The sequence below is a fragment of the Triturus cristatus genome, chromosome 1_2, assembly GCF_964204655.1.
Source record: "Triturus cristatus chromosome 1_2, aTriCri1.1, whole genome shotgun sequence".
In the NCBI taxonomy this organism is placed as follows: Eukaryota; Metazoa; Chordata; class Amphibia; order Caudata; family Salamandridae; genus Triturus; species Triturus cristatus.
In genome coordinates, this window is record NC_140580.1 from 585,211,086 (window position 1) to 585,225,422 (window position 14,337).

At 41.7% G+C, this 14,337-nt stretch overlaps 1 protein-coding gene across 1 annotated transcript in view; it reads right to left on the bottom strand.

Annotated features, from left to right (window-relative positions):
- Window positions 1-14,337, bottom strand: part of PCGF6 (polycomb group ring finger 6) — a 226,331-nt gene that overhangs the window by 173,286 nt on the left and 38,708 nt on the right. The window contains exons 5-6 of the mRNA XM_085606658.1: window positions 5,684-5,743; window positions 3,373-3,481 (exon numbers count right to left, since the gene is read on the bottom strand). Of these exons, the coding sequence (XP_085462784.1) occupies window positions 3,373-3,481; window positions 5,684-5,743 (169 nt within the window). The remainder of the gene's footprint in view (window positions 1-3,372; window positions 3,482-5,683; window positions 5,744-14,337) is intronic.

Sequence of the window (14,337 nt, forward strand, 5' to 3'; positions counted from 1 at the left end):
TTAAAAATGTTATCTGAATTTCCTAGTGCCTGACGATAATATACACGTGAGTTTACTAGTATGAGAAAAAAAAACACAGAACAACAGCAAACGTTTATCCCCCCCCGCCCCCGCCCTCCATATGGGATATATTTTCCACTGTAAAGAAACTGTTAACCGAACACATTTTGGGAGGTGCTCCTATGTCACTCTGTAAATGGATTTTCTCCTGCCCATAAGAGGAGTAAATGCCAAACTTTCAGGGTATGAAAAGTTCTTTATGTGGCTTGTGAATACCCGTAAATGCGTAAGTTTGTGGATGTGACGCTCATTCAACTCCCACAGCCAGATATTTACGCACATGGAAAGCTCTATGTAAGTACATAGGTCCTAAACATTATTTAACAAGTTCTCAGGAAACGAGCAGCTACCACAATCAAAACTCATTCGGTGCCACCATATTTGATAACTATATCAATAAAGAGAAGAAAAACACTTAGGCAAATCGTGACCAACAAAAAAAAATCAAATGATGGGACTACTACATCTGTTTTGTCTGTAGTGGAAACAGCGAGCATCCCCAAATGCTACTTTTAGCCAAAACACTAAATACAACAGACTTCAGCCACCACAAAATATAAAAGTGTATGCGCAAAGTCTGACAGCTGGCTACTGGAAGAAACCATTTAAGGGCAACCAGTAATCGACACCACCATGGGGGACGGGGTGGATTAAAAGGGTGTGGTGAGAAAAACAGCGTTCTAGGAGAAGAATTCGGGCGGGAGGTTCAAGGGGGGCAAGGCACGCTCAGCTAGTGGTACCCGATCGCCCTCACAAGGACATCCCCTTTCAATCATGAGCAATAGTGTTGTATCAACAACGTATTAGCGCGGGACTACACCGTGCTGTGTAGACCATAAAGCAGCTTGTAATCACGCAATCAGGCACGGGGAGATTAAGTAATGTGCCCAAAATCTGTTGAGTCGATGCCAGGACTCGAACACGGTTCCCATTTGCAAAGTCGGCAGCTGTGGGTCTAACGCCAAGATCTCTCCCTATCTAAGGAAGAAGCCACACCGATGACTTTAAACGGGATGAAATAAGTAGGCGGGTAATCTAAAACGGCCATGGCCTAAGAGGTTTAGCTATGAATCATTTCCAAAATGCGTGGCTTATGTAATTAAGGACATGGCTTAAAACATCAACTTAAATCACAAATTTAATTGAAGCTCGTGACCGCTGTTCTGTAGAGTCCAGTGTTTGACGAGCACGTGTTCTAAGCACTTTTATGACCCAATATGACTGACCGCCACCTTCAGAAAAACGCTGTCTGCAGCCTCAGCTCCAGCGCTTCCAATTATGCACGTGATTAACAGTCACTCACAAAGTGAACTCAGAGACTCGGCTCCGTATAAGAGCAATATGCTGCACGAAAAACAAGCACTGGAAGATGAGATAGCGCCAAAATATTTTGAGAATAAGTTGCTAATTAGAAATATCTCAATTTGGAGATTTTTTTATTAGATCCGATGTATTGATTTAAGAGGCAGGGCGTTGCAAATGGAATACCAGAGTCTGGAAATGTTTACAATATATGGGGGTTGCCATTACACAAGAGCTTGTCTTGTTTTTAATGAGTTTGCTAAACAACCACATTCACGTCTAAAGCCAGCAATGCAACCAATTGATTAGGTCGCGCTTCAGTGTCATGTGCAGAACAAATTTCACAAATTGAGGGGAATGCCTTATTCGCCTTCGTGCTGGCTACTAAGGCTCCCCTGCAATGCGCGAAAATTGAGTCGCAGCCTGCGTGCAGTCAAATCTTCAGGCGCGCGATGCCCTTGGTGAAAAGAATGCCCGTACCGGAACCTCCAGCCGCGCGACGCCCTCGGTGAAAAGAAGCCATACCGAAAGCGCCGCGCGGTCAGAAGGCGGCACCAATGAGATCTGACTTGGAGTCCTGGAAGGTGGGAAAACGTCTATGTCTAGCTGGCCTAGCAGCAGCAACTGTTTTAGGAGCAATTGGGCCAAAGGCGCTCTGGTGACAGAACCCGTGAAGGCTCTGAGGTGGAGATGCTTCAATTGGAAGTGTTGCTGGGCGTATTGCGTCGTGCTGCTGAAGGGGCCGTTTACTATTGGGGTGCTGTTTCTTAAACACTTAAACGTTTGTGGAAGAGTCGATGCATCATTTTGCCCTACTGCAATTAACAGCGCGTTTAGCCATTATCCTTAATTTCTCTATGAGTCATACGAAGTAGAATTCTTCGCTGTTTATCTGATTGAATCAGGCCGCTTGGCTGTAATCAAGAAAATGTAATCCCATACTGTATTTACTGTTATTATTTTTGACATCAACTGCCCTTAGGAATTCAGTTAAGATATTGATATCACACATGCTTATGTTTTAGAAGAGTAACGTGGGAGATTGAAACAAGACGAGCGGCCGCGAGACGCGCTCTGTGGAGGGGGAGGAGCGTTGAAGCGCGCGCTTGGGAGAGCAAGCGAGAGGAAAGCCAGATGGCGCCTGATCGCGCGCTGTAAGGGTGCCCGCGAGCGATGCGAGGAATGCGCGTTACTGTGCGCGTAACCGCACGCTCTAGGCCACACAAAAAGCTGTGGTCGGCTTTTTAAAGCCCACTCACTAAATGTCTCGCCAGAGCAGCACATGCGCTGGCTCAGGCGAGACCTACAGAAGGATGGTAAAGAAGCTATGCTTCAAGGGAGGGGCAAACACAAGAGGAAGTAACACCATCAAATAAAAAGCAAGCATATGCGAATGACAAGAAATCCAACCAATGATGACAGGCCCATTCTACACAATAGATCTTCTACAACATACAGTTAAAAGTGGAAGTGGTCTGTAGGCAAACCCTAAAAGTAAAATGTAAAGAGCTTTGTCTGAAGCCACAATCTCCATTTGAAAATCTCAGCCAATTACAGCCATACATTTCTATCATACAATATGTAGAGCAATTACTAAAGAGTACATTCATACAGAAGTGAGAGTGCGGACAGATCTGCAAATATGTTCTGTGGACTGTATTTACACACATTGCCTGATGAAGGTCTCGGGTATACTGCTTGATTGACACGAAGAGTGAGACATCACATCCTCTTGTTGCTTCCTTATTAAAGCTCCTACTCCCTTGAAGATTATTTCAGATTATATGGTATGGTGAATTAATTAATGCATCAGCATTACTTTAAAATGTATTTACACAGTGTGCACATAAAACAAAGCAGATAGCCACACATCTCTTTGAAAGTCTAATATAACATTTCCAAGGAGGCTAAAGTAAAATTTCCTAGGAGTTGGAAGTACTCAGATTAAAGCTAAAAATGAATGTCACAATTGAAGCTCCTTATTAGCCAGAGGATATGTGCTTCACCTACCCAATAAACTCTAGTAGAATTGATACATCGAGTTCTGGTGGAAGTTGGTAAACTGTACTCAAGGTTTTTCTGGCCTTTCTTCTGCGCACTGAGGTGGGTTGTGTTGCTTCTGTAGAGAAAAAAACCATAGCCTATAGTGGTATTTATCTCTGTTGCATAAGAGTGACATTAGAAATGATTATTAATACTGTAACATATATAACTATTTGAAGCTAAGTCAATCTTGTTTTACCCCTCAAATGGAATATTTAGTTGAGAAGCACATGCCAGTGATGTACCCTGGGACAATGCACCTTGTGAAATACATTTTACTTTTACTAAGATTCTACATACGATCAACAGCAGTTATGGAAATGTGTTAAAAAAAAAAAAGCAAGACAAAAAAGTTACATATAGAATTACAGATGAGTAACAGTGAATTACTGGGATTTTTTCACTGAGGGGTTCTGAGTGACATCAAATATACAATGAGAGCAAAGCTTGAGTCATCTATGATGTCCAGAACCCAAAGGTGGAAAACATCCCCGTAATTCACGTTTTACTCATCTACAGGTTTACGTTATGTTTACCTCCCAAATTCATCTGCTCCAGCTTTCAACTGTTACGTAGGGGCAGATCCCCCCTGACCAAAATGTAAAAAATAAAAACATTACCTGCCATCCTTAAGCAACCCCACCGCCTTCTCCGCTTCCCTTCCCCCTCCTGTAGCTGTTCTTTCTACTTTCAGTCACAGCAGAAAAGCAGCACTGCATTGACATGCTCTCAGAGAGCTCTGTCAACATGGCCTGGAAGGCCTTTATGACGTAGCAACAGTGGGTATCGAGTTTTGATATCAACTGTTGCCACGTCATAGCAGTGAGTTACCCGATTTAGAATCTGGTGTAAACCATAAAGCCTCTCTATGAGAGCCATAATTAACCTAGGCATAAACTGCTTCAGAAACTGTGAAATTATGATAATCTAAATTTTAGACTCTACAGTTTGTATGCCACAAATATAACAGCTGCACGCCTTTTTTGAGGATTTGAATTAATAAGGATCTCTCTTCTTTGCTAATTCCTTGGAGTGAGTGATAGGTTGACAATACTCTTGTGACCTAGACTAAGCGACAAGTATGTGTATACTGGCATCTTATGAAATACAATAATTTAACTAGGATTCCTAGAGTTCATTTCAGGTTCTGTTTCGGTGTATTCGAGTGCATTTAGTCATACAACTAGGGTCAGATTTCTTCCTCGGTTTCTGTAGACACCTTTCTCTTACAGAGTGAATATTTCCTTGAGGGGATAACCTTGATTACATAGCCCACCATCCATAGAATGAGCTAATTATAGCCCCTCCATCTTGCCTATGTCCATAATCTTTTGAAATACAAGATAAAACATTTACACTTGAAACTTGCATTTATGTGAAGAACTCATAGTTTGCTGGGCCGCAACATATGTCAGCATCACGACTAGCATTAATTTCCATTTACCTTCCGCGTTTACAGGATGCAAAATGGCCCTGTATGATTAATACAAAGTACCAAGAAATAAACTGCAGACTTAACTCCTCGACAACCATGAATCTCAAAATCACCATCAGATGTTGATGAGTTTCTACAGGGTAAAGACTGTTAAGGCATCAACAGTCAAACCAGTACCATAAATAATATCACTGCTATTTAAACAACACTCAGCAACTAAAGAGTACAAAGAGGTCTGCACAAAATAGTTTTCTGTAGATTTCCCTACACAAATTGAATATGTAGTAGTCCTCAGTAACCATTTCTATCACCAGAAATAGGAAAGGATATCTGAAGATAGATGGGAAAGAGGGAATAATGTTTGGGAACATGGTCTAATGTATCACAATATTTAGCAGCCAGATCCTAGTGGCTAAGAGGGCCACCGGGATGTTGACCCTTTATGGCATCCTTACTGAAGACAGAAGACAGTTCCACATAGAAAATAAACGTATAAAATGTGACAGGCTGATGATGCACAAGAAGAGAGTATTAAGAATACAAGGAGGAAGATAAGGGGAAGGTGGTAAATCACAGACGCTATATTTTTATTAGATTAAACCTCTTTGGACTGAAGTTCAGTTTGATCACTGCTTATGTAGAATAAATATGGCTTTCAGCTGAACATACTACATGTGCGGGTGTGTGAGGTCACTTTAACTATACCTATGATTTAGATGAATTGACACCACAAGGGAAATGCTTCTGAATATACAGCATATATTATTTATTTCACATGAAATTAATTTTTGTAGCATTACTGTGTGCACCCTTCCACAATGACACAAACACTGATCCATTTACCAGGCTTTGGCACTTCTAGTCCTCTCTCTTTATAGAAAGCATGAATTAGATTTTTCTCTCCTGAAATAAAACAAAAATGCAAATTGTTTATCAACTAAGCCATTTCAAATACAGAGTACATTGTGTTTTACAAAGTCAAAACACTTCAGTAACATACAAAAAACATGCATATTAGCAAGGACTGACTGAAAGAGCGACCAGAACTTACTAAATTGCTAGTAAAAGTTAGAAACAGAAACTTTCCTCATTGCTGTTGGATACCTTCCTGGCTAAAGTTGCTGGGGCCTAAAATGAGGAAATTGATTGAGATTGAGAACACGGAGCTTCAATTAAATGATGCTATTAATGCTGTTCGCAACCTTTAAAGGGTGCGGAGAGATAAGTCAATGTGACAACGGAAATACATCACGCTACTGTATTGGATTTGGTTAGTTATGTGCCATTTAATCAAGACAGGTGCCCAGTGCCCTTTCTGGGTCATCTGGTATTAATTTACAGTACAATGTGTGAACTTTGATGACTATCGTCTTAGATACCTTGTTTAAATCCCTAAACAATATTTTAGTCCACATGTTTGACAACTTAGATGAGAGACTTACGAAATTCATCTATAAGGACGGTCAGCATTGCTCCTAGTACCTACAATTTAAGACACCTTACCACCACAGGCTTCATGGTTTTGAAAACTGCCCCTACTGCTTACAACTGTAGATGCCAAGAGGCAGGTAAAAAATAAGAACATACACTGGTTTTGTCGTCGAATCAGGAATCAATTTCCATTAATAATGATAACTTTTTAGGCGGGGTGGCCCTTCTCCAAAGTACTGTAGTGATGACTAGATTCCGATTGATTTAAAAAAAAAAAAATGTTTCTGTTACAGAGGCTGTTATATTTTATGTTCAAAGAGGCCTTACATGGCTCCACAATATACAAGGTCTCTCTAGACTCATTTTACAAACCCCCGACATTACCTAAGTCCAGAAATTCATTTTAACACAGTTCATGCAGCCCAACCAGGAAATTTCTAGTCAGCCCCAACGGTATAGGTCCTTCAACAGGGCTTTCAGCACAGCAGGTATGTTGCCTTCGAAGAGGCCGTTGACTGTATTAGTGAGATTTAGTGGGAAACACGTCTAGATAATGTATAGATGTACCTTTCCATGCCAGGCCCAAAATAGAATGCAAATGTCTGTTGAGTCCACCACCCCTATGCCCTTAGATTTCAGATAATTTATACGAACGCCTGTGGCCACTTCAAATTGTCTCAATTCATTTAAAAGGAATGTGAGGGATGTATTGGGACACGTCAAAAAGACCAACACATAATCGTCAATTAGGGCCACTTTATGCTACTCCCCATCAACCTCAATTCACCCAGATATTAGGATTTGTTTTCAATCGGTGGACCAATGGTTTCATCATTAATGCAAACACCAAGGGGGCGGGGGCAACCCTGCCTAGTTCCCCTGCTTTGAGAGATTAGGGAACAGTGAGCTCCATTTACTTTAATTCAGGACACAGGAGTGACATAGTTGGACAGTACATAAGTAATCATGTGGGAGCCTAACCCAGTTTTTGTGAGTAGCGTTCAGAGGTAATGCCAGTCAGCTATCAAAAGCCTTTTCTGCATGAAGTGAGAGAAAGATAGTCTTAGACTTGGTCCACTCTGCTATATCGAAAATGTTGACCGCCAATATCACATTGTCTCTGACCTGTCTATTCTTGACAAATCCGGACTAGCACTCGATAAAAGTAGTGGCCATATTGTATGCAGCTTAGAAATCACATAGAAGTTTTTCAATGTAATAGGTCTTTAGGAAGAGCAACTGCTGAATCACCCATGGTAGGGGTGACCGACTTAGTAAGGAGAAAGGAGTTAAACACCCTAGCCAAGGGCTCCGCAAACACTTCACAATAAGGCTTTGTAAAAGGGCATGGAAGCCCATCCAGCACTAGAGTTTTATTTGATTTCAAGTTATGGATAGCCATCTTTACCTCCTCAGGTGTAATGGGATCTTCAAGTTTGTGCAGCAAGGTATGGTTTAAGTGGGGGGAAAGAAAACCCTTGAACATAACGCTCCTGGTTTGTGCTTGTTGTAGGGTGTGCCTGGTATAAGGAGGGGTAAAAAGCCATGAAAGTGTTGAGAGTATCAGTTGCATCTCTGTAGGATGGTCCTTGGGTCATCCTTAATAGCAGAGATTTCATGTCTGTTTCTGTCTCAACTTATAACCTAACAGCCTATTGGCCTTGTGTCCTTTTTTGTAATACTTTTGGTTGAGGTATAGCAGTTTTTGTACTGCATCAGTCCTATATAGCTGTTCTACCTCTCCTCGACCAGTCTCAGCTGTGTATACACTTTATTCAATCCAAAATCTTTGTGTTGGGCCTCCAGCTGGGTCAACTGGGCCTTGAGGGCTAATCTTAGCATTAGCCAATTTGGTAAACATCGCTGTGTGGGCTATTAATTCACCTCTTAGCACTGCTTTAGCCACGTCCCACAGGGTAGAGCAGGAGACTTCACAGGTGTCATTTTCCTTGAAGTAATTCTCAAGGGCTTCTTGTATCAAATCTCACAGGGCTGGGTTGCGGAAGGCGACTTTGACGTACTTGGAAGGCGTATGGACTGTGGGCGCACATAAGTGACTAGTAAGAGGAAAACTGAAGGATGGTCAGAGAGGACCTATGTGCTTACAGACGTTTCTATGAACCGCAATTGAAGCGATCAAGGTAACAGGAAAGAAATCTATTCTTGTATTGGTTTTATAGACATTTGAATAGAAGGTATAAACCTTTCCCTCCCCATGGGTTTCCCACTAAATATCCAATAACTGCAAGTCTGTCAGGGCTTGCAATAGCATCTGAGGGACAGGGTGTTATAATGCGCCACTTACCTGTCTATCAAGGTATTTGAAACCGTATTGAAATCACCCCTGGTAAAATTCGCAATCAGCGACTGTAGGGAGTTATATAACCGGTCTTTGTTTTATTTCGTTCCATAAATAGAGAACTGGAGGATAGTGTGTATACCTACTTGACACAATCAAAAATAGGGAGAGGTAGAGGTATCAGTTAGGTCCACCCTCCTAACTCAATTTAGAAGCACAAAAAACAGAATACCGGAATAAAGAACCTAACCATGGGATAAAAACGGGGCTTCCACTGTTATGAAGTAGAAAACCCCCTATCCAGAAAGAAAAATTTATTTCTAGAGTCCCCTCACCCACCAGGGTTTCCCCTTAGTGGCATGCTTCATCATAGGGGTCCTCTCAATCCGCTGCGGATTGAGGCGTGCTGAGACTTGCAAAATTACGTAGGAGCACTTTTTTTGGAAAAATGTGTAGTGCAGTGATGTGGAGTGGGAAAGAAAATGGGTTAAAAATACCTAACTAGTGGGCAAATACTTTATTCCTGCTCCTAGTTGGTATGTTTAAAAACAGGGGTGAATACTGGGGAAAACAGCATAACTATGATGAGTCAGGTGTCCCTAGTACTGGTCGACATGTTTTGAGCTTCCCCTAAAGCTCTTCTTCAGGACTACACAGGGGCCAGCCCTGTGTGTACCACTCCTAAGTAACTTATAAATAAGGCAACTGAAGAAAAAGAAATGAAAAAGTGCCAAACCTATTACGTGTGCACTAGTGGTTAAATATATACGTTTACACAATGGTAGGTAGTATTTTTGTTAAGGATGAAATGAGCCCCATGGTCTGGAGAGGTTGAGGGGCTTGTAGTCACACTTTCATCAGAGCGCACCTCAAGGATATTCACCTATTCACTCCCCCGGAGACCGCATATTAAGAGGTTGGGATTATCCTAGGTATCGAAGGTATTGCAACTTGGTAAGTGTGTCAAGTACAACCCAAATCAGGGTACACTTGTTGGAGAAAAGTAAACGTTGTAAGCACCAGGAGTCAGTAGGTCATTTCAAAAGACATAGCAGTCCACTGGGTATGGTGCGTGAGGATTTAGGGCTCTCTCTAGGCAGAGATCTGGGTCCGATAATAGCTGGGAGAAATCTAATCAAATAATTTTCTCATTGATACTCTCTTCCAAGTCAATGTATGCACTGCTGATAGATAGATCAACAGTCTGAGGAGTGCCGATAGTTCTGGTGAATAGTTTGTGGGATATAGTAGATGCAGCGCATCTGTGTTTCCATATTTGGATCCTGGTCAATAGACTGTGCAACAGAGAAGACAAGCAGATGGAAGCTCTCAGTAAGCAAGATGTTGGCTGATGTACATTGACAATATCAGAATGTCAAATTCTTATGATCCTTCACTACCTGCGTAGGCCGGGAGGATCCTTCTATATAGTAATGCCAATGAATAAATCCATCCTCGTTAGGAGCTCTTTGTCATAGATGGTATCATTTAATTCAGGCGCTGACACAGTACGTAAGTAATGGGTTATAGAATGAAATGTTCTATCATCTCCTTGTTATGATAATACGGCTCACAGTAATGTATTGGATGCATCAGTTTCCAGTACATAGTTTTTCTCAGGACTGGGTTGAATCAAGATTGGAGCAGATCAAAAAGCAGTTATTAATGTCTCAAAACCATGGGTTTGCTTCAGAACCCCATTGAAAGGTAGTATTTTTCTTAGTTAGGCATGTTAATGTGTAATGATGTGAGAATAAAACCCTCACCCCTAAAAAGTAGAGAATCCTAAGAAGGGTTTCAAATCTTCCAGGGTATTAAAAATAGCCACACCACTGAGAACAATTCCAGCTGATCAGTGTGGATTGGTGCACGTTTTACTTTTTGCATAAAGCGAATGATCACGTAGCCCTGAAAAGACTGTGTATGAGAGTAGTGTTCTTTAGAGGAATGGCATTAAATAAAAATATTGTCTAGGTACACAACCACTTGTATGTCAATCAAATCCTGCAATATATCATTGATCAGATACTCGAACGCAGCTTGGAGCGCTGCTAGATCCAAATGGCAGGACAATGTGTTTAAAATGCACATACTTTGCTTTGAAAGTCATCTTTCATTTTGCTCAAGATGGGGGTGACTTTGCACGGAGTCACTCAAGTCTGAAAATAAGGGTAACCGATAACGATTTTGAACTGTGATTTGATTTAGTTTGCTGAAAAAAATACAGACACGTCTCTGGTTTTCTTTTCTTGAAAACCAAATGAACCCCAGCCGAGATGTTGAAGTAAGAATGAAATTTATTAAAAGTTTTTGTTAACATATTACTTCAATACAATGTCTTCACGACGTGATAAGAAGTACATTTTGCTGTGTGGTATGGGCCAATTTAATATAATGTAAATGAAACAGCCACAAAAATGATATAGTGGTAGGAAACTGAGCTTCCACTGGACTTAAATTCTAAAATATCCTGATAGTCTGCACCATTTGGTTCTTGTGTGCTATCAGAAGCTACAGATGGTGTTCTCACTAACTACTCATAAAATGCTTGGAGCTCTATCAACAAAGTATGCTATCTCAAGTTGTTCTTATATCAATAATGGGTAAGAATGTTCTTTAGCAAAACGCTCTAAGTACAGTTACTAACTCCACCGGAATCAACAAGTACTTCTACAAGTTGATGGGCAGCTCCATGCAGGGGGAAGCACAGGATGGCATCAGGAAGCATCCTTCTTCCTATCCCTCACCTCCATTACCTAGCTGGGGAAGGGGGCAACTAACATATAAAATAGCCATTCTTTCCAGAACAAAAAACAAAGTTTATTGTGTCATTGTTTAATTGTTTCTTCATTGACCAGAAGAACCAGAATACCACTCAGATATCGCCAGGTAGGTGTGTGGACTGGCAAAACGAGGATGGAACATGGTTTGGAATTGGCATGGTTCAGGACATGTATGAGATAGGGGTTTGTATTCCTACAAATGATGGTCTAATTGCAATATCAATTAACTCAAATCTGAAATGGTTTCAGAAACTGGCATGATCTGTGCCAAACCTTGCTTTAGTTAATCTTTTAGACCACAGTGGAAAACAGCAATTTCTGATTCTTCAAACAGAGAGACTTCACAATTAAGTGGTCTCAACTGTAGAATTCAGGAAACTATAATCAGTTACCTTGTTTCAAATTAATGCCTTCCACTCCTTTGGCTAGTTGGCATACAGGAGTTAAAACAGGTTCTAGAATTCTTGGCTAAAAACAGCCCAGTCCTATGGAATTGCATGTTTAGGGTATAAATATGAATTAGTCCATGCAAGAGCGTCCAACACAGATGTGCAATACTAAATACCACTGTTGGGTCTGGAGTATCTCCTTCATGGTGTACAGTAGTGTTCTCCATCCTGAGTGCCCAACTGTATCTGGTATCCTGACTTTTGTTTTTAGGTCTCGCGCCTAGCGTTGCAGTGTGCAGCACTGCTCGCGCACCGAGACTTTGTGTAGGGGCTTCTGAAAGCTGACCAAACGCTTGTGTGTGTTGTTTTGTTATTGTTGCAGGCTATTGGGCGTTGCGTGCGTCTTTCTAACAAAGACAGCACGCAATTGGGCAAATGCGGGCGCATGTCCCGCATTTGCCCCGCCCATGGCCTATTGGTGTCTGTTACCCGCACGTCTGATTTGCATTATCGTGCCCGATAATGCAAAACAGATGTCTCGCTGTGGTGCGCGCACCACTTGCGTGCTTGTTGTTAGAGGAAACAGAACGTCCACACTGACAATAATAACTTAGCGGGGCTCTCGGAAAGCCCTTGAATGCTTTGCCTGATGTGTTCGTGACGCAGATGTCTCCACAGCCGATGTCTTTACACCAACGCACAGACTGAACAGATGTGTGACGGTCTCTGCCCCAGTCCAACTGGCTGTTCAGAGACACTGACTAGACAAGAGTCAGACTCCGTCCCAGGCTTCCGTCGACAGCAAGCAGGGTGGGCTTTCCGAGGGAGGCACCTTCAGGGACGCGGGCCAAAGGTTAGACAAAGAACTGCCAGAAGAGGTCACAGATTCGATGAGCTCACCTTTTCCCAGTCACGGAGGCATGGCTACTCGAGGATGAAAGTTCGCCTTGCTGTGTTTTTTAAATTAAATGCAGTAAACAGTGAGGTCAGGGACCATCTGAGTCCCACCAGCAAACCCAGGGAGTAACACACCTTATACTTATTGGGTTCATGTTTCTGCTGCAAAGATGTTTATGTAATTAGCAGGTGACAACTTCGGCTTCCAGTAGAACCAGCTCATCATCATTTAGAAAAAAGGAGGACAGTTGAGTTGGGTAACAGCAGCACCTGCTGTTAATGGACCAAGGCCACTTTTAGGTTTTTCCCCCCAGCAAAATGTGTCACTATCATAGTTTCAGTGACAGCAGTATGTTTGTGTATATACATATATTCCCAAGGACACTTGAATTATGTGAGAGAGGTGGACCAAATTATGTGACAGAGTTGGCTAAATTATGCTTGAAGAAATGAAAATTCTGCAGCATAATGCAGCACATTTTCGTGTATTTGTTTTTTAACACCTGGTTTGGGCAAACATTTTATCTCATTAGTACCAGTTTAAAGACCATGGGCCATATGTAGGTGGGCTAATACCGGTCGGTAACGGCCGAAAATCGGTAAATTTCCCATTACCGACCGGTATTTAGCCCTTTGCGATGTAGGAGGCTGGATTTAAGAATTTGGTAATTTACCGATTCGTTATTTTAAGGAATCGGTAAATTACAGAAACCTTAAATCCTATGTAGGGAGCACTCAAGTGAGTGCATTTTTGGTTTAAGGATTCGTTATTTACCACCAACTACAGGTTGGTGGTAAATACCGAATACCTTTGAAAAAAGCAATTTTGTGCTTTTTTAAAAGTGCCATGTGGGAGACATACATGCCCTTAGTATGTGCGCCACATGTGCACACATGCACGACTCAGGGGTGCAACAGGGTGTCAATGTGACGCCCTGCCACCCTTGAATATGCTCCCCCTATTACCGAATCGGCTTCCCATTCATTCCTACGGGCCTCCAGGCCCATAGGAATGAATGGAAAGGTATTCCTTATTACTGATTCGGTAAATAGCGATTCGGTAATAATGAATATTACCGAATCGGTAAAATTTACCGATTGTTTACCTACATTCTATTTACCGATTCTTAAATACCGAATCGGTAAAATTCGGTATTTAGGAATCGGTAAATAGAAATTACCTACATATTGCCCCATATGTAGTATATACAACTGAAAGATGACCATTCAACCTTTAGAAACGGATTCCGCTGCGCAGGAACACGTGTTGCCATTTTTTAATACCTTTTGAACCGACTGAGCTCAAAGCACATTTTTTTGTTAAAATCTGAAGTTTATGCAGCTGATGATGGATTAAGTAGCAAATGTGGCAAATCTTTAGAATCACATAATTCCGATGGCCTTGCGTAATGCACACGGAAGTATGAAATAAACTATTGTCCCGCATCTGTCAATAAAGCACCCTCCCTACATATAGGCGAGCTAGGCAAGCTTCGAGCTACGCTTGGGCCAGATATCTATCTCTGACTTAGTCCCTGTCCCATGGGTCTGGCAAAACATAAAATAATCAATCCCAGCATGCATACACCGCCCTTTTCCATCGCCTTCATTTACTTTTCAATGTACAAAATCTGCTAAACGAAGTGTGGGTAGCTGTTCATGGGCTCAAACAAAATCAGGGCTTTTCACCTTGATATT